This window comes from Hyla sarda, chromosome 13 (assembly GCF_029499605.1).
Source record: "Hyla sarda isolate aHylSar1 chromosome 13, aHylSar1.hap1, whole genome shotgun sequence".
Classification (NCBI taxonomy): Eukaryota; Metazoa; Chordata; class Amphibia; order Anura; family Hylidae; genus Hyla; species Hyla sarda.
The window spans coordinates 21,114,357-21,135,312 of NC_079201.1; the positions used below are offsets into that span (position 1 = coordinate 21,114,357).

General features: G+C 41.2%; 1 protein-coding gene across 1 annotated transcript in view; it reads right to left on the minus strand.

Moving 5' to 3' along the window:
- KIF19 (kinesin family member 19) overlaps positions 1-18,649 on the minus strand; it is a gene marked incomplete at its 5' end in the record, with an annotated part of 46,046 nt that extends 27,397 nt beyond the window's left edge. The window contains 8 exon segments of the mRNA XM_056550643.1: positions 40-214; positions 299-455; positions 1,685-1,807; positions 5,464-5,610; positions 9,707-9,901; positions 10,930-11,055; positions 15,903-16,039; positions 18,562-18,649. Of these exon segments, the coding sequence (XP_056406618.1) occupies positions 40-214; positions 299-455; positions 1,685-1,807; positions 5,464-5,610; positions 9,707-9,901; positions 10,930-11,055; positions 15,903-16,039; positions 18,562-18,649 (1,148 nt within the window).
- Positions 18,650-20,956: the final 2,307 nt, after the last annotated feature.

Genomic DNA, 20,956 nt, shown 5'->3' on the forward strand with positions numbered 1-20,956 from the left:
ACAAAGGGCATCCTACATGGGGTACAAGACTCCACCTACTCAGCAATGATGAGGAAGTGACGGGAAGTCTCCATCTGGATCTCCATGTGGTTGTTCTCCAGGTCCATCAGCTGTTTGCGGATATCCATTTGTTCCCTAAAGGCCCTGATCAGCTGTTCCCTGAGCTGGTCCATCTCGCGTCTGTTATAGGGTAAGGTATGAAGCTGGACCTCAGCTGGTGGACATAGAATCGGAGATGTTAGGTTACTTATTGTTTGGACTCTTTCGAATTTATCTTCTGGAAGAAGCCAAGATCTACCTTGGATGTTGCGAATATCGCTGCGGTCATTCCTCGTCTGCTTCAGGCCCTGCTCATCAATCTTCTCCTTGAGTCTTTGGATCTCGTTCCTCAGGTCGGATATGATACTGGTGTACTGGGCGATGTGATAGGAGACATTGAGAAGGTTCCTCTTTACCTGGTGGACAGAGGAAGGAATTCTGTATAAAGGATTCGTTTTTTCCCATTCTGCTGTACTTTGTTCCAGCTGGTATATTTCACCAGTCCATGACTATCCCGGCAGAGAGCTACTCCTGCGTTCTGCAATACTCTGCCCATACGCCTCCTCATTCTGCTGTGTAGAGTGTCAGTCACTATTGTCAACCTTATTCTGCTTCAGTTATCACTACAGTATTTTATGGTTAGTATGCCATGCCAATCTAGAGTGCCAATCTAGTCTGCAGCTGTCTGCCATGTTCTGCTCCAGTTGTCTTGACACAATGTACCTCACCAGCCCGAGTGCCAATGTAAAGTGCCAGCCACTGTTGTGTACCATATTGTGCTCCAGTTATCTCTAGCCCTCCATTATTATGCCTCACCAATCTAGAGTGCCAATCTAGTCTGCAGCTGTCTGCCATGTTCTGCTCAAGCTGTATTAACACAATGTACCTCACCAGCCCAAGTGCCAATGTAAAGTGCCAGCCACTGTTGTGAACCATATTGTGCTCCAGTTATCTCTACCCTTCAATTAATATGCCTCACCAGTGCCACTCTAAAGGTACCAGCTGCCATAATCTGATCTAGCTGTCCCTACCCTCCAATAACATGGCTGACTAACCTATAAGTGCGACTCTACAGTGCCAACTGCTGCTACTACTATACTCCAACTATCTCTACCCTACAGCTGCTATATGCCAGTTCGTGCCAATCCAGTTTGTGAATGCCACATTGCAGTACCAGCATTTGCGGTCTACCTCTAGCTAACATTCCCCCATTGGCAAGGGACATATAGTCCTACTTACTTAGCCCCCGTGTCTATTCCGTTGTTTCCCAACCAGGGTGCCTCCAGCTGTTACAAAACTACAACTCCCAGCATGCTCGGACAGCCAACGGCTGTCCGGGCATGCTGGGAGTCATAGTTTTGCAACAGCTGGAGGCCCCCTGGTTAGGAGACACTGAAGTAGACAGTAGGTTGAAACACTAGCAAAAAGCTATTTCAATGTATACCATGGTTTACACGTGGCATGCTGGGAGTTGTAGTTTTGCAACAGCTGGAGGCACCCTGGTTGGGAAACATTTGTCTATTCCATCAATATCTTGCTAGGAGGGGATACTATTGATCTGCAGACCTTCACACCTCTTTATCAGGGCAGAAACAATGACAGGTACTGTTGGAGCTTCCCTCGAAGTATGGGCATGTATACATACCCGGGTCTTGATATTTTTGGCACGGTCAGCATAGGTGAGAGTATTCCGGGACTCCTCGAAGGCACTGCTGGCCGGACTGATGTGAGCGATCATCACAGTGCGGCTATTCCCTCCCAGAGAGTCCTGATGATAAAAGAACATACAATGGAAACATTATAATAAAAGTCCATATTGGACCCCCCCGAGCTGACAATCTTAAAGGGGTACTCCGGTGGAAAACATTTTATTTATTTTATTTTTTATATCAACTGGTGCCAGAAAGTTAAACAGATTTGTAAATTACTTCTATTTAAAAATCTTAATTCTTCCAATAATTCTCAGCTGCTGTATGCTCCGCAGGAAGTTCTTTTCTTTTTGAATTTCCTTCCTGTCTGACCACATTGCTCTCTGCTGAGATCTCTGTCCATTTTAGGAACTGTCCGGAGCAGGAGGAGAGGTTTGCTATGGGGATTTGCTCCTACTCCGGACAGTTCCTAAAATTGACAGAAGTGTCACTGTGGTCAGACAGAAAGGAAATTCAGAAAGAAAAGAACATACAGCAGCTGATAAGTACTGGAAGGATAAAGATTTTTAAATAGAAGTAATTTACAAATCTGTGAAAAAGAAATATATTGCCCGGACCTTCCAAGGTAGTGTATTTAAATTATATAAATGATAGAAAACTGGGTCGTACTCCAATAATAATTCAATGGTTATTTATTAAAAATGTATAGTGCATTATTCCTCACAGGGCCCTTGTGAGAAGAAACACATATAATAGATATACAAAATTAAATATATAAAATTAAAATATAGAAATGTTATAAAAATGTATCACTGGCATATGGAATAGAATGGCTTAGCTCTATGCTGATGGATTCATATAACGTCTTTAGAGAATTGTAAAGGTGTAAATGTCCTTTTATATGGTAATTAAAGTGGATACTCTGTTACCGGTCCTGGGTGATGTGGCTGTGTCAGCTCCCGTGTCCGGATGGCGGTCAACGGTCCTAGATAGTGCTGTGGCTTTGTCTTTCAAGATCCAGGTGTTTATGCGGTGTTGGTCGTCCCAGGTTAGTGGCACTGGCGGGTGCCGATGGTAATTCGCCGGGAGGCCGTGCGCTGGCAGGCGCTGTTGGAAATTTGTCAGGAGACCAAGCGCTGGCAGGCGCTGATGGTATCGATCTCCTCACCGCTGGACTTGGAAGCCGGAGACTACACGCTGGGTAGATGGAGCTTGCCTCGTGTAGGTGGCGTGTGACGTCAGCCGGAGCCGGAGTTGACCAGGTGAAATCAGGACCGGACACTAGTCTAGGTCGACTAATGCGTGAGGAATCCACAATGTGATGGATTTGCTCCGTAAACTAGAGCTTGGATTCATAAAGAGCATACATGCCTGTGTACAAAATCAGTGCATAAGACTAGACGCGTTTCAGGGTTCTCAGATACGACCCTTTCCTCAGTAGTCATAATGGTTAAAAGCAATATTTGTCTATTTATAGGAGTACGAATCCCATAATTCAACAGTGTTCTAAGTGATAACAGAAACATGGAATGGATGATCAAAATAGGGAATTACCTAGAGAGCAAAAGTGAATGTGAATACCGTCAAAGGACGGAAAATAAATAATATGTATGGGTGAAACTAACTGAACTTTGTATCTGATTACAATTTAGTATCTTTCCCACAATAACGATGAAGATAATAATGATGGAATAAAAATGTATATGAAAATAAAAATAAGAATAAGAATAAGAATAAAACAAAAATAAGGGTGTAGTTCCAGATGGAAATAAAAACAAAAATAATTAAAATCTAATAAGAAAGGTAAAAATGAAAAATAAAAAATAAATAAAATAATGGATAATAGATAATAAATAAATAAAAAGGGGATTGGATAAATTACATAAGTAAATGGATAATAGTAGAATGAATACAGAATATGAAGGAAAAAGAAACATAAGAAAATAAAAATAAAAATAAAAATGAAATGAGAATAAAAAGAAATATAAGTGTGGATCAAAAAATGAATTAAAAATAAAGATATTGATGATGATAATAATGATGATCATAAAAAGAAAAGGAGTAAAAAATGAAAATGAAAAAACTCCTTTTCTTTTTATGATCATCATTATTATCATCATCAATATCTTTATTTTTAATTCATTTTTTGATCCACACTTATATTTCTTTTTATTCTCATTTCATTTTTATTTTTATTTTTATTTTCTTATGTTTCTTTTTCCTTCATATTCTGTATTCATTCTACTATTATCCATTTACTTATGTAATTTATCCAATCCCCTTTTTATTTATTTATTATCTATTATCCATTATTTTATTTATTTTTTATTTTTCATTTTTACCTTTCTTATTAGATTTTAATTATTTTTGTTTTTATTTCCATCTGGAACTACACCCTTATTTTTGTTTTATTCTTATTCTTATTCTTATTTTTATTTTCATATACATTTTTATTCCATCATTATTATCTTCATCGTTATTGTGGGAAAGATACTAAATTGTAATCAGATACAAAGTTCAGTTAGTTTCACCCATACATATTATTTATTTTCCGTCCTTTGACGGTATTCACATTCACTTTTGCTCTCTAGGTAATTCCCTATTTTGATCATCCATTCCATGTTTCTGTTATCACTTAGAACACTGTTGAATTATGGGATTCGTACTCCTATAAATAGACAAATATTGCTTTTAACCATTATGACTACTGAGGAAAGGGTCGTATCTGAGAACCCTGAAACGCGTCTAGTCTTATGCACTGATTTTGTACACAGGCATGTATGCTCTTTATGAATCCAAGCTCTAGTTTACGGAGCAAATCCATCACATTGTGGATTCCTCACCCACTAGTCGACCTAGACTAGTGTCCGGTCCTGATTTCACCTGGTCAACTCCGGCTCCGGCTGACGTCACACGCCACCTACACGAGGCAAGCTCCATCTACCCAGCGTGTAGTCTCCGGCTTCCAAGTCCAGCGGTGAGGAGATCGATACCATCAGCGCCTGCCAGCGCTTGGTCTCCTGACAAATTTCCAACAGCGCCTGCCAGCGCACGGCCTCCCGGCGAATTACCATCGGCACCCGCCAGTGCCACTAACCTGGGACGACCAACACCGCATAAACACCTGGATCTTGAAAGACAAAGCCACAGCACTATCTAGGACCGTTGACCGCCATCCGGACACGGGAGCTGACACAGCCACATCACCCAGGACCGGTAACAGAGTATCCACTTTAATTACCATATAAAAGGACATTTACACCTTTACAATTCTCTAAAGACGTTATATGAATCCATCAGCATAGAGCTAAGCTATTCTATTCCATATGCCAGTGATACATTTTTATAACATTTCTATATTTTAATTTTATATATTTAATTTTGTATATCTATTATATGTGTTTCTTCTCACAAGGGCCCTGTGAGGAATAATGCACTATACATTTTTAATAAATAACCATTGAATTATTATTGGAGTACGACCCAGTTTTCTATCATTTATATAATTTAAATACACTACCTTGGAAGGTCCGGGCAATATATTTCTTTTTCACATATTTTATAATTTTTGCAACTGTGGTATAGTTGCATGCCCTGTTGACCTCAGGTAGTATTTATATACCAATTGTGAGCTGCACTTGCACCCCCCGTTTTTTCTTAATTTACAAATCTGTTTAACTTTCTGGCACCAGTTGATTTAAAAAATAAATAAAAAATTGTTTTCCACCGGAGTACCCCTTTAAGATGGAGAAGATGACTATTGGATGGACCGTACCTTCAGGAGTCTGGTCAGCTTGCTGTCTCGGTAGTTGACGTACTTATTGCCTCCTCGCTCGCTGAGGGCGTTGATACAGTTGCCTAGCGCCAGCAGGGAGCGATTGATGTGAGCCCCCTCCTTCATCCGCTGACCCCGGTTCTGTGTCTGCATCAGGGAAAATAACATTTCGGTTGGTTAAAAAAATGGCACAATCATGGGGAAAACTATCACTGACAATTAGACCCACGTGTCAATAAGCTACTTAAACCAAAAAACACTATCCACATTGAGCTAAAACATCATTTTATTCATATCCTTAAAGCGGTATTCCGCTTTAATTGTGATTCACTTTATTGTGATCCCCTGATGAACCGCTGTATAAAATATAAGATACACGGGGAAACGCGTTGGGATATACAGGTGTTCATTATAGGAGAACTAATTATCTTATCTTTATTTGTATGTACTTTACATTTGTTACACTAGGGTTCTAAAGGGGTACTTCGCTGCTCAGCCTTTGGAACAAACTGTTCCAAACGCTGGAGCTGGGAGCTTGTGATGTCATAGCCCCGCCCCCTCAATGCAAGTCTATGGGAGGGGGCGTGATGGCTGTCACGCCCCCTCCAATAGACTTGTATTGAGGGGGTGGGGTGTTATGTCATGAGGGGGCGGGGCTATGTCATCACAAGCTCCCGGCACCAGCTCCAGCGTTCGGAACTGTTTGTTCCAAATGCTGAGTAGCGAAGTACCCCTTTAGAACCCTAGTGTAACAAATGTAAAGTACATACAAATATAGATAAGATAATTAGTTCTCCTATAATGAACACTTGTATATCCCAACGCGTTTCCCCGTGTATCTTATATGTTATACAGCGGTTCATCAGGGGATCACCAATAAAGTGAATAAATATGATGGGGAATTTTCCTATGGAATAGCAGTACGATATTAATATTCCTCACACAGTAGTAAAGCAGCCTAGATATAAACAGTACAGAAGCGACACAGATCACATATAGCAGGACATGTGACTGGACGAATTGCTTGCAGTATTTTGATGGCTGCCAATCCTCCAGATAATGATAGGCCAGTATACGGTATCAAAGGAGGAGTCACAAATAAGTAAAAACCTTCATATAGGCCAAGTAGACAGTATTCCTCTAAATACTTGGAGGTTCCAGATGTGTGAGTGCTCCCTGAAAAAAAGCATATACCGTAGATACTATTTGGACCACACACATGAAGTGTAGCTCATATTCCCAATATCCAAACAATTAAAGGGGTACTCCGCTGCTCAGCGTTTGGAACAAACTGTCCGAACGCTGGAGCTGCCACCGGGAGCTTGTGACATCATAGCCCCGCCCATTCATTACGTCACATCCCACCCCCTCAATGCAAGTCTATGGGAGGGGGCATGGCCACCCCCCACAACAGCACTAATAGTATATAACAAATAATTACATATATATCATGTTAACATATATAAGACTATTTTCTGTGCTTGATAATACTGTATACCTAAATGAATTAGTTGTATTACTATTATACTGTAACTGACCAAATCCTGTATACTGAGACCAATATTACCAATAATAATACCAGTATACAAGAGACATATAATACCACCAAACCATAACCACTACCATTACACAATACAGTGACTGGTAGAGATGAGCGAACTTACAGTAAATTCGATTTGTCACGAACTTCTCGGCTCGGCAGTTGATGACTTTTCCTGCATAAATTAGTAAAGCTTTCAGGTGCTCCGGTGGGCTGGAAAAGGTGGATACAGTCCTAGGAGACTCTTTCTTAGGACTGTATCCACCTTTTCCAGCCCACCGGAGCACCGGAAAGCTGAACTAATTTATGCAGGAAAAGTCATCAACTGCCGAGCCGAGAAGTTCGTGACGAATCGAATTTACTGTACGTTCGCTCATCTCTAGTGACTGGATAATACCCCCATACTTTTATTGAATAAAATCCCCTAAATACAGACCAATTGGACTACACTACCCTCGTATAATTGTTGGGCCGCCACACTACCACCATATGTGGCAACATGAAAAGAGGATCTGTCCTCTTTTCCAACCTTCCGGTAAGACAACGTAGGACAGAGAAGCTGCCTACACCGGAAGACCAGACAGCCTCTGCTCTGTGCGGTAGTCCAACTGTGTGTGCGTCTTCAAGACACACACACAGTTAAAAGACGTGTGTTTTTGATCCCCACACCCCCTGCGATCACATGTATAGATAAACATGGGATCCATACTGTGAACTAGTACCAGTGTTCTATGCACAGTGTCGCCATGCATAATAATAATACACTCATGCGGCTTGAAGAAATACCGCCTAGACCCAGCAGGCGTCACTCTTTAGCCATGTAAGTCACATCACGCTACGGTCAGGCTTACACAGAGCAGGGAGAGTGTCTTTGTCCCCAACAAGGTGTCAGGTTTCCAATAAAAGGACACGTTCAATAAACGTCCCTTGTTATGGAGGAACCAAATGAATTCTCTAAAGCCAGGGATACAGTGCAACAATGTCATTAAGGAGACATGTTCTTCTTTGTAGTCATATAATACTATAATGACGTATTCTATATAAAGCCACTGCTAAAAAAAAAAAAAGTCGATGGGAGCCGTTGGCTGTCTGGGCATGATGGGAGTTGTAGTCTTGCAACCGCTGGGGAGCCACAGGTTGGGGAACACTGCATTACATTATATCACAATATATGAAATCTATGATTTAGAGAATAGCGTGGTCAATGTGGGTCTGGCTATATGGGCCTGTGGTTTGGTATTCGCTCCCTACTGTCTATGACAGTGTTTCCCCACTAGCTCAAAACTACAACTCCCAGCGTGCCCGGACAGCCAATGGCTGTCCGGGCATGCTGGGATTTGTAGTTTTGCAACAGTTGTAGGCACCCAGGTTGAGGTGGTCTATGGAACATGCTGTAAGTTATATTATATAAATATAAATAAATAAATATATATATATATATATATATATATATATATATATATATATATATATAAAAATAATAATAATAATAATTAATTAAATAAAATAAATAAAAAAAAAGTGTCCAAAAGTTATATATAAAAGTGTCCAAAAGTTATATATAAAAGTGTCCAAAAGTTATATATAAAAGTGTCCAAAAGTTTGGACACACCTTCTCATTCAGAGTTTTCTTTATTTTCATGACTATGAATATTGTAGATTCACACTGAAGGCATCAAAACTATGAATTAACACATGTGGAATTATATACATAACAAAAAAGTGTGAAACAACTGAAAATATGTCGTATTCTAGGTTCTTCAAATTAGCCACCTTTTGCTTTGATTACTGCTTTGCACACTCTTGGCATTCTCTTGTTGAGATTCAAGAGGTAGTCACCTGAAATGGTTTTCACTTCACAGGTGTGCTGGTGTGGAGGAGGAGGTGTGATGGTGTGGGGGGGGGGGGGGGGGGCTTTGCTGGTGACACTGTTGGGGATTTATTTAAAAGTGAAGGCATACTGAACCAGCATGGCTACCACAGCATCTTGCAGCGGCTGCTATTCCATCCGGTTTGCATTTAGTTGGACCATCATTTATTTTTCAACAGGACAATGACCCCAAACACCTCCAGGCTGTGTAAGGGCTATTTGACCTAGAAGGAGAGTGATGGGGTGCTGCACCAGATGACCTGGCCTCCACAGTCACCGGACCTGAACCCAATCAAGATGGTTTGGGGTGAGCTGGACCGCAGAGTGAAGGCAAAAAGGGCCAACAAGTGCTAAGCATCTCTGGGAACTCCTTCAAGACTGTTGGAAGACCATTTCAGGTGACTACCTCTTGAAGCTCATCAAGAGAATTCCAAGAGTGTGCAAAGCAGTAATCAAAGCAAAAGGTGGCTAGAACCTAGAATATGACATATTTTCACACTTTTTGTTATGTATATAATTCCACATGTGTTAATTCATAGTTTTGATGCCTTCAGTGTGAATCTACACTTTTCATAGTCATGAAAGTAAAGAAAACTCTGAATGAGAAGGTGTGTCCAAACTTTTGGTCTGTACTGTACATTTCGACAACCTCACGTTGCCATTTTCAAGCATATATATATATATATATTTATATATATATACACACACACAGATATATTATATTACTTATAAATAAATATATATAGATATATATATATATATATATAGAATTGCTTATGATGTAATTACATTGGTTAGATTATAATACCGTAACTCTGGGTGAAGTGCCTTACCTGGGATGCCCTTTCTGACCCAGCCAGGTCTATCATGAAGAGTCGCCCAACGCGGACCTCCTGTGTGATGTTCTTGATCCGGCTCTTCTGCCTTACTGTGACCTGTAGGATGGCGTGGGAGCGGGAGGAGGTCTTGTTGGCCGCGGTGGGTTCCTGGGTCCTTTGCTTGTTCCCTTTCATTAGCAGCTGCATGATCTAAATAGACAAGAACATGTAAGACCACCATTGCACAGTATGCCAGGGCCAAAGGGGCAACTACCATGATACATCAGGAGAGAAGTGTAGGTATACTAACCACATTCTATATAGCACCACTATATCATGTAGGTACTATATGGCAGTATTATTATATAATTTCCGTGTAGCATAGCACTATACAGAGGTATTATTGACCTATTGCTATTACTTGTATTGTTTGCCAAGCAGGAGCACCTCACAATATTTTGGTTCACCATAACAATTTATCTATCTATCTATATATCTCAAGTTATATACCTTCCATGAATATGACCCAGATGGGTACGCCATTGAAGAAGAGGCAAGTTATTACTGAAATGGGCACTGTCATATACAAAAACTTTTGATATGTTGTAAAGCATGTATAACCAAAAGGTTTTGTAATTGCTTTCATTAGAAAATTTTCTGTAAAAGCCAGTCAAACAACTGCCCCCCCCTGCTTGCTTGGACACATACAAGTCCTGCAGTGTCCATGCATCAACACCCATGTCATGGACACACTTCCTTGATTGACAGCTGTGAGCGCAGGGCTCATAGAGGAAAAATCCTCCCACTGTCAGCTTGTGTCCCGCTACTGTCAGTGAGGACAAGCTGGGAGTTGTAGTTTTTGCTAATGCTAGGGGAGATGTGAGCAGACAGCATAGTGAGGAAGGGGGCGGAGACCTGCACAGTGAGGCCTTTGAGAGGAATTCAGATTAGTGAGCTAAATTAAAAGTGTAATAAAAAAAATATATAAAGTTGCTAGAAACATAAAAATTTAATGTACATGGTCAGGATTAGGTACTGAGTGACATATTAAAAATAATGTTTTTTTTTTTTGTTGGATCTGATGGGTACGCTTTAATTATGAAGTTGGGTGCCATATTTTCAGCAGCTGTAAAGTGACACAGTACAGCCAATGCAAATTATAGTCTCTACACCCCCCTGCTGTTCAAAAATAATAATATGTAAAACTATCATCTATGGAAAAAACCTCATCCTTGCACCTCTTTGGCGTTAATGGTGGACACCTCCGTTATTCCAGCTACTTGAATGACTCCCTTTGAGTCCTCTCGTAGATCCAGGTAGCCCAGGGCTGGGTTCAGTAAGTCTCGGATCATTTCATTGTAGATCTGTAAAATGAACAAAATGGTTTGACCCAGTTAGACGTGACGCTTGTTAACCAGAAGCCATTGGGATTACAGTTCCCTCCTTTGCCACCCAGCTTTGCCCAACTCCTGAGTGGCAAGTGTGCCTAGTTAGGCAGCAATGTATTATGGCTTCATCATTGATGCATAAGAACAACGAAAATCCAAAAAGTATAGGTATATTACCCATATTACATATAATATGTCATAGTGTACGAACATTACGGAGCTACGTATATCTGCTACACCAGCAAGTTGAGGTGATCAGATATATACGGTATGTACTGATGTATATGTGTTGCCTATGAATAGATATGTGTATGTTTGGATATGTGTATGTTTTGTGTGTTGGCTATATATAGTACAGTATAAGCATGTTTGTAATTGCAGGTGTGTGTGTGTTGGCTGTCTGGGCATGCTGGAAGTTGTAGTTTTACAACAGCTAGAGGCACCTTGTTGGGAAACCCTGATATAGTGTGTATGAATAAGTGTATCTTTGTCAGTGTATACGTATGTGTATGTATAGATGAATGGTAATGTGTGTCTGTACGTATGAATGGTAATGTGTGTCTGTACGTATGAATGGTAATGTGTGTCTGTATGTATGAATGGTAATGTGTCTGTATGTGTGTATGAATGGTAATGTGTCTTTGTATGTATGAATGGTAATGTGTCTGTGTATGTATGAATGGTAATGTGTCTGTATGTATGTATGAATGGTAATGTGTCTGTGTATGTATGAATGGTAATGTGTCTGTGTATGTATGAATGGTAATGTGTCTGTGTATGTATGAATGGTAATGTGTCTGTGTATGTATGAATGGTAATGTGTCTGTGTATGTATGAATGGTAATGTGTCTGTGTATGTATGAATGGTAATGTGTGTGTATGTACGCATGTGCATGTATGGATGAATGGTGACATGTGTCAGTGTGTATGTATGGATGAATGGTGACATGTGTCAGTGTGTATGTATGAATGGTAATGTGTGTCTGTATGTATGAATGGCAATGTGTCTGTGTGTATGTATGAATGGTAATGTGTCTGTGTGTATGTATGTATGAATGGTAATGTGTATGTGTGTATGAATGTTAATGTGTCTTTGTATGTATGAATGGTAATGTGTATGTGTGTATGAATGTTATGTGTCTTTGTATGTATGAATGGTAATGTGTGTCTGTATGTATGAATGGTAATGTGTCTGTGTGTATGTATGAATGGTAATGTGTCTGTGTGTATGAATGTATGAATGGTAATGTGTCTTTGTATGTATGAATGGTAATGTGTCTGTATGTATGTATGAATGGTAATGTGTCTTTGTATGTATGAATGGTAAGGTGTCTGTGTGTTTGTATGTATGAATGGTAAGGTGTCTTTGTATGTATGAATGGTAATGTGTCTGTATGTACGCATGTGCATGTATGGATGAATGGTGACATGTGTCAGTGTGTATGTATGAATGGTGACATGTGTCATTGTGTATGTATGGATGAATGGTGACATGTGTCAGTGTGTATGTATGTATGAATGGTGATATGTGTCTGTGTTTGTACGTATGAATGGTAATGTGTGTCTGTACGTATGAATGGTAATGTGTGTCTGTACGTATGAATGGTAATGTGTCTGTGTATGTATGAATGGTAATGTGTCTGTATGTATGGTAATGTGTGTGTATGTATGAATGGTAATGTGCCTTTGTATGTATGAATGGTAATGTGTCTTTGTATGTATGAATGGTAATGTGTCTGTGTATGTACGCATGTGCATGTATGGATGAATGGTGACATGTGTCAGTGTGTATGTATGGATGAATGGTGACATGTGTCAGTGTGTATGTATGGATGAATGGTGACATGTGTCAGTGTGTATGTATGTATGAATGGTGATATGTGTCATTGTGTATGTATGAATGGTGACGTGTCATTGTGTATGTATGGATGAATGGTGACATGTGTCAGTGTGTATGTATGGATGAATGGTGACATGTGTCATTGTGTATGTATGGATGAATGGTGACATGTGTCAGTGTGTATGTATGGATGAATGGTGACATGTGTCAGTGTGTATGTATGAATGGTGATATGTGTCAGTGTGTATGTATGTATGAATGGTGATATGTGTCAGTGTGTATGTATGAATGGTGATATGTGTCAGTGTGTATGTATGAATGGTGATATGTGTCAGTGTGTATGTATGTATGAATGGTGATATGTGTCATTGTGTATGTATGGATGAATGGTGACATGTGTCATTGTGTATGTATGGATGAATGGTGACATGTGTCAGTGTGTATGTATGGATGAATGGTGACATGTGTCAGTGTGTATGTATGAATGGTGATATGTGTCAGTGTGTATGTATGTATGAATGGTGATATGTGTCAGTGTGTATGTATGTATGAATGGTGATATGTGTCAGTGTGTATGTATGAATGGTGATATGTGTCAGTGTGTATGTATGTATGTATGAATGGTGATATGTGTCAGTGTGTAAGTATGGATGAATGGTGACATGTGTCAGTGTGTGTATGTATGAATGGTGACATGTGTCAGTGTGTATGTATGAATGGTGACATGTGTCAGTGTGTATGTATGGATGAATGGTGACATGTGTCAGTGTGTATGTATGGATGAATGGTGACATGTGTCAGTGTGTATGTATGGATGAATGGTGACATGTGTCAGTGTGTATGTATGTATGTATGAATGGTGATATGTGTCAGTGTGTATGTATGGATGAATGGTGACATGTGTCAGTGTGTATGTATGTATGAATGGTGATATGTGTCAGTGTGTATGTATGGATGAATAGTGACATGTGTCAGTGTGTATGTATAAATGGTGATATGTGTCAGTGTGAATGTATGAATGGTGATATGTGTCAGCATGTATGTATATCTTTGTATGGATGAACAAGCAGTGGTGTATATAGAGGGGTGCGGGCCCATAGCATTAATATGAAATGTATTATGAGAGGTAATTTGGCACTCCAGGACAGGAGGACCTGTTGTTTATTCCCTTTGCTTTACCCCATGGACCAATACCCCATCCCTTTATTTTCGGACAATGCAGATCTATGGAGTGTTTGGGAGTCAGTGTATATTCATAGATGTGTGTTTACATGTAAGTGTATGTATGCGGGGGTTCCACTAAACATTATGCATTGTCTCTGTGTACGTTGGTCCCAGGATCCGCCATCACTTCACGCTCATTTCTTGCGGTTTCCCAGCTCGCTGTTTGTCTTCTTGGTTGCTGCCGACTATGTAATGTGCAAATAGTGCACAGCCCATAAAGTCATCTCCGCCACATGAGATGGCGCCCATATGCGAGGCCTGTCCGTCACCATGGGAATTATCTGTCCTGCTCACATGGAGGATGCAGCCAAACAAGCAGTAAATGTTATCAGCGCTGCTGGTGAAACAAGAGACGCAGGAAGCGGCAGATAGCAGCTCCATAAGCCACAGGGATGGGTGTTTATCGAGTAAATCTGATCCCCATTACTCTTCATGTGAACGCCGTGTCCCCACTACTACAGTACATTATGTTATGTACACTGCATACATCCTGCAGGTGCAAAACCCTAAGGGAACCACAACATGTCAGGACATGGCAACCGTGTATATACAGCCTAAAGGGCAATTCCCTAACACCTATGGTAGTATTATGGGAAACCATATGGTGGTATTATGTAGGCTCTTTAGGAGAGTATTATTTGGCCACTTTATGGTGGGATTATGTAGGAGTCATATGTCAGTGGTATCTGGGCATCACCTAGTGGTATTATTTTGTACTCTTTAAGGGATAATTAATTGGCATTTATATGGAGGTATTATGTGGGCTCTGTATGTCAGTGGTATCTTGGCACCATATAGCGGTATTATATTGGATCTTTATGGGAAAATATTTTGAGCACTATGAGGTGGTATTATGTGGGCTCTGTATGTCAGTGGTATCTTGGCACCATATAGCGGTATTATATTGGATCTTTATGGGAAAATATTTTGAGCACTATGAGGTGGTATTATGCGGGCTCTGTATGTCAGTGGTATCTTGGCACCATATAGCGGTATTATATTGGATCTTTATGGGAAAATATTTTGAGCACTATCAGGTGGTATTATGTGGGCTCTATATATTAGTGGTATCTAGGCACCATATAGCGGTATTATATTGGATCTTTATGGGAAAATATTTTGAGCACTATCAGGTGGTATTATGTGGGCTCTGTATGTCAGTGGTATCTTTGCACTCTCTAGCAGCTATTTTGAAATATACCACTGACCTATACAGCTCACATAATGTCACCTTATAGTGCCCAAATAGTTCTCCCTATAAGATCAAATAAAATACAGATAGATTCTAGGTCTTTTATATTGGATCTTAATGGCAGAATTTTTGGTGCACTATAAGGAGGTATTATGCAGGCTTTATGTCAGTATGTCAACGGTATTTTAGCATTATCTGGCAGTATTATGTTCGAGTATTATTTGGGCACTATAAGGCAAAATTATTTAGGATGTATATACCAGGTATATCTTCGTACTACCTGGAGGATTTTTAATGGGCACTATACTGTATAGTGGTATTATTTGTGCTGTATATGTCAGGGGTATCTTGGAACTTTCTGATATTACAATTTAAAGGGAGAATTTTTTGGCCACTATATAACGATTGTATGTAGGCTGTATTTATCGGTGTTGTCTTGGCACTATCTGGTATAAGAGAATTATTTGGGCACTTTATTGTGGTATTATTTTGGCAGAAATCATGAGAAAATCTGTCTAAAATGGCAAGTGGGAATTCCGCTTTTTCTTGCTTCCCACCACAACTAACCTCCAGGTAGGACATGAGGACTTCATACTCCATATCATCGCTGGTTTCCTCAATGGCTTTAAAGAGATCATTCAAGGTCCGGATATATATCCCAGGCTCCCGGTCTGTGCCCAGCATAGTGTACGTCTTACCACATCCTTAAAAGAAAGCAATGGATCAGTGACTGCTAAGTTGCCATAAAACCCACCTGAAATACAAGAGGGGGCTGGCACCATTACCATAGTACAGGGGCCTCTATGTCTACAAGCATGTTGATACCAACAAGGCAGGAGGAGCTAACCAAGGTTCATCCCACATTTTTCTCTTAAAAAAGGGCTGTGCCCTCCACTCCCAGGATAGGGGGTTTGGATATGCAACCAGAACCAGGGGGAGGGGCACATTTAACATCTATATGGGGCTTCCTGTGCTCTGCTTGCACTCTTGGAGTTATATCATCTGTATCAGTTTAGTCCAAATTGGGGCAAAAGTGGTAAGAATTGTACCCCAACCTTGAGGGGGGTTGTGCCCGATGCCACATGTCCTATATAGGGGGATCCTATATAGGGGGATATATAATGCGGGACTACGTCTCCATTTTCGGAAACCTCCGGTTTCCAGGGCTGGGGACGTGACGTCACTCCACGCCCCCTCCATTCATGTCTATGGGAGGGGGCGTGACAGCCATCACGCCCCCTCCCATAGACATGAATGGAGGGGGCGTGGCGTGACGTCACGTCCCCAGTCCCGGAAACCGGAGGTTTCCGAAACTGAAGATGCAGCCCCGCATAGAATGCGGGTGCTGAAGGGAGATTGCCGGGGTCCTAGCAGCGGGCCCCCCCGCGATCAGACATCTTATCCCCTATCCTTTGAATAGGGGATAAGAGGTTTTTGCCCGGAATACCCCTTTAAAGGGGTACTCCGGTGGAAAACATTTTATTCTAAATCAACTGGTGCCAGAAAGTTAAACAGATTTGTAAATGACTTCTATTAAAAAATATTTACCCTTCCAGTACTTTTTACCAGCTGAATGCTACAGAGGAAATTCTTTTCTTTTTGAATTTCTTTTTTGTCTTGTCCACGGTGCTCTCTGCTGACACCTCTGTCCGTGTCAGGAACTGTCCAGAGCATCATAGGTTTGCAATGGGGATTTTCTCCTGCTCTGGACAGTTCCCGATACGGGCAGAGAGCATTGTGGACAAGACAAAAATTGTTTTCAAAAAGAAAAGAATTTCCTCTGTAGCATACAGCTGCTAAAAAGTACTGGAAGGGTAAAGATTTTTTAATAGAAGTCATTTACAAATCTAATATATAAGGGAAAAAAGGGGAGGTACCAAATGCCTCTAGACTAATACCATAGAATGGTACATGATGATGGAATTACAGAAAAAATAAATCGGACTGTGCTTCACTTTAAATGATGTACAAATTTAATATAAATTAATATAAAATATGACATAAAATAAATAATGCAAATCTAATACATAAATGCCTCCTACCACAGGGCCCTTGTGGGGAGGTATGATATTTGAATACAAAGCATGTATTAAAAGATGTTAAAATATAGCATGTGGATTATATTCTACCGCTATCCCAATATATTGCAAACCGACATAGTGTACTTTTGTGTGGTACACTCCGTTCTCATGTGATCTAGAACAGTTCACAAAGTGATATAGTTACCGACTCCTAATGGTGTTTTTGGCTGGACGTCCGAGAGATGGATATGTGGGGGCTGTGCCCAGCGCTAGCGTGCGCTTACGGTGACGGGCCCGGATGCCACAGGCCAAAAAAGGTCACCGGTCACGGAGTAATTGCAGGCTCGATGGCAGATGTAGTGGAGGCTGTGTCCAGCGCTGGCATGCGCTTGCGGTGACGGGCCCGGTTGCCGCAGGCCGAGGAGAAGTCACCAGTCACGGAGTAGCTCCGGAGGTGGAGATGTACTCGGAGATAGATGGATCTTGCTCCGGAAAGAAGGAAAGAAAGGAAAGCCTCGTGGAAGATCTCTCGGCGTCTGGTGGAATGGCGGATAGATTACAGCCAGGTGTGAAATCAGCAGATGATGGAGTTGTGTTGGAGGTAAGTGATGGCGGTTTGTGGATTGCGGTGGTCATGCGGTAAATATTTCTTTCTCTATTATTTTATTTGGTGTAAATACTTTCCATTTAGCCTCGATTAATTTATATTGTGAGCTGCACATACCCCATTTTTTTCATTTACAAATCTGTTTAACTTTCTGGCACCATTTAATTAAAAAAAATAAAAAAATTCCACCGGAGAACCCCTTTAATAGACTTTTTGGAGTTTATGTGCCTAATATGCCCATTTTGATTCTTGCCAAGGGGCACCTATTCTTCTAGAGAAAAATATTTGACAACAAAAGGTAAACTTGAGTTCAGCGGACAAGTGTATGAGGTACACAGTTTTCTTATTTAGTCCCAAAAATAGGGATCCCTCAGGTATCGCCTGCCTTGTTGCCTTAGTAACTGAAGATGGAGAAAACAACCTGTTCACACATGAATGAACCTCTTTTTTAACCTTACCCATGCCAGCTGAGCTGCGATCCAGCCAATATACCTCTATTGAGGCCCAAATGTAGCATTTAACCCCTTCTTGTGAGACATGAGGTGCTGTACGACTCAGCAGATCAAAGTAAAATCAAGCACTTTATGACAAAACTCACCCGTGGGGCCATAGGCGAACACGGTGGCGTTATAACCCGAGATGACTCCTTCTATTAACCCTTTAGTGGTGAGACGGTACACAGTGTCCTGTCAGACAGCAAAGTCATAGATTAATAGATCACAAATAGAATGCATTTCTGCTTAAACATTAAAAAAAAAAAATCCTCAGTAAGTAGAAGGCCTCAAGATGTTCTAGTTACTAAAAATTCAATTCGCTGTTTCTAAGTTTCAGGTTTCTGAAAGGTGACGTCCGTCATTACAGCTCCCACAGAGGAAGGAACTCAGCTTCACCGAACTCCAAAATGGCTCTACTGTCCACTAAAGCAGCAATATAGGGGGAGCCGTGAATGGCTGTAATTGTGGCCATAATGGTGTCACCAGTGCCAGGCCTTCAGGGCCCATGTCTCTATTAAGAACGATGCCTCAGAAGCAAGACACCTTCAGCTTTATCTGTATCCTTAGGAAACATACATACGAATTGCCAGCTCTTTTATCCCCTCAATTCTACAAGGAACAGACTGGATGAATTACCTCATTGCCCCAACCTGGGCCGTGCTACCAAACACTGGAGAAAATGGTAGCCTGTATACAGCCATTTGACAGAGAAGGAGGCCTACACCACATACAGGCTACAAATGGGCACTTTATACATTTGATAGCACTTCCCTTTGGAACTATACCCCTTATCTGTTGGGCACTACATCTCTTATGGGGGGGCATTATCTGCTGGGCGCTATATACCCTAGAAGGACATTATCTGTTGGGCACTATATCCCTTATGGGGGAATAATCTATTTGGCACTATATCCCTTGTGAGGATATAATTTTTTGGGCACTATAATAATTTGGGGAGACCCTATATCCCTTAAGAGATTTAGGCACAAATTGTTGGGTACTTTATACCTATCCTTTTTGGAGGGATAGGTTTGGACTGTTTGGTTTGCCACTATATATTATTGGTACTATATTAATTTGGGGGTACAACCTGCTGGGTGCTATATTTTTTCTGGAGGCATTATTGTTGGGTACTCTATCCCTTTTAGGGCCACAATATAGCTTTCAAGCTTCACGTTAAACACTATGAGCAGATCACTTGTTGACGATGATTTTCAGGCAGGTCCCGTTTGTCAGCTGATCCCTGCTCATTTGTCAGCTGATCATGGGCCCTATTACACAGGGCGGTATTTGCCTGTTTTTACGTTATGTGAACCCAGCCACACTATAAGAAAGACTGATAAGTCTCCGTCAGAAGAGGTAGGACGGCACCACTGAGTAGTGTTCCAATTACACTGAGCAGGTGGAGGGTAATGTAGGCCGGAAGAAGCGCACTTTACGCAAAAACTGCCGGCGTTTGCCTCTGAGCGCCCACGCATCTCTGCAGTCCTGGTCCCGGACTGATCCGGTTAGGAGCTTAGAATCTGACGCTGAGCGGTGAGTGCAGGATATTCCCGTATGCTTCACTTGTTTAACTGATAAATCTCCCCTATATCTCTTTAGAAGGTATTATCTGTAGGGCACTGCATCCCTTATGAAGGCTCTATATACCTTTTCAAGGCACCATATACATTTGAAGTACTGCATAAGCCTTTGAACCGGTGGCCCTGATCTGACCCTAGCAACACCCTTGGAGGCCATATCTCAAAACAATATAAACTGTTTAATGGCTGAATAGGATGACTCAAGGAGAATTTATATAGCGTCTTGGCATAGTCCATCTTGGAGTCATTTTTAATGTAATGATTACACTTCAGGCACAAGGTAGGTATTCTAACAGCAATTATATGTACTTAAGTTGTTATCAGAGCTTATCTATTTGCATGTGAGGGCCATTACCGCTCACTTCAACCAGCACTGTATTTACCATTAGCAGAGTAGACGGCGTTGCCTGCTCTTCCTTCCTAGACCTTGTAGGAGAGGAAAAGCAACAATGACGCTCTTGTCCTCATATCTCGTCCTCATATCCCTTCCTCATAACTCATCCTCATATCCTGACCTCATAGCCTGTCCTTATATCCCGACCTCATATCCAGTTCTTATAGTCTGACCTCATATCTTGTCATCACATCCTGACCTCATAACTCATCCTCTTATCCCGACCTCATATCCAGTCTTCCTACTGTGACCTCATAGCCCGTCCTCATATGCCGTCTTCACATACTGACATCATATCCTGACCTTATATCCCCTCCTCATATGGCGACCTTCTATCCCGACCTCGCATCTCGTCCTTCTATCCCGACCTCGCATCTCGTCCTTCTATCCCGACCTCGCATCTCGTCCTTCTATCCCGACCTCGCATCTCGTCCTTCTATCCCGACCTCGCATCTCGTCCTTCTATCCCGACCTCGCATCTCGTCCTTCTATCCCGACCTCGCATCTCGTCCTTCTATCCCG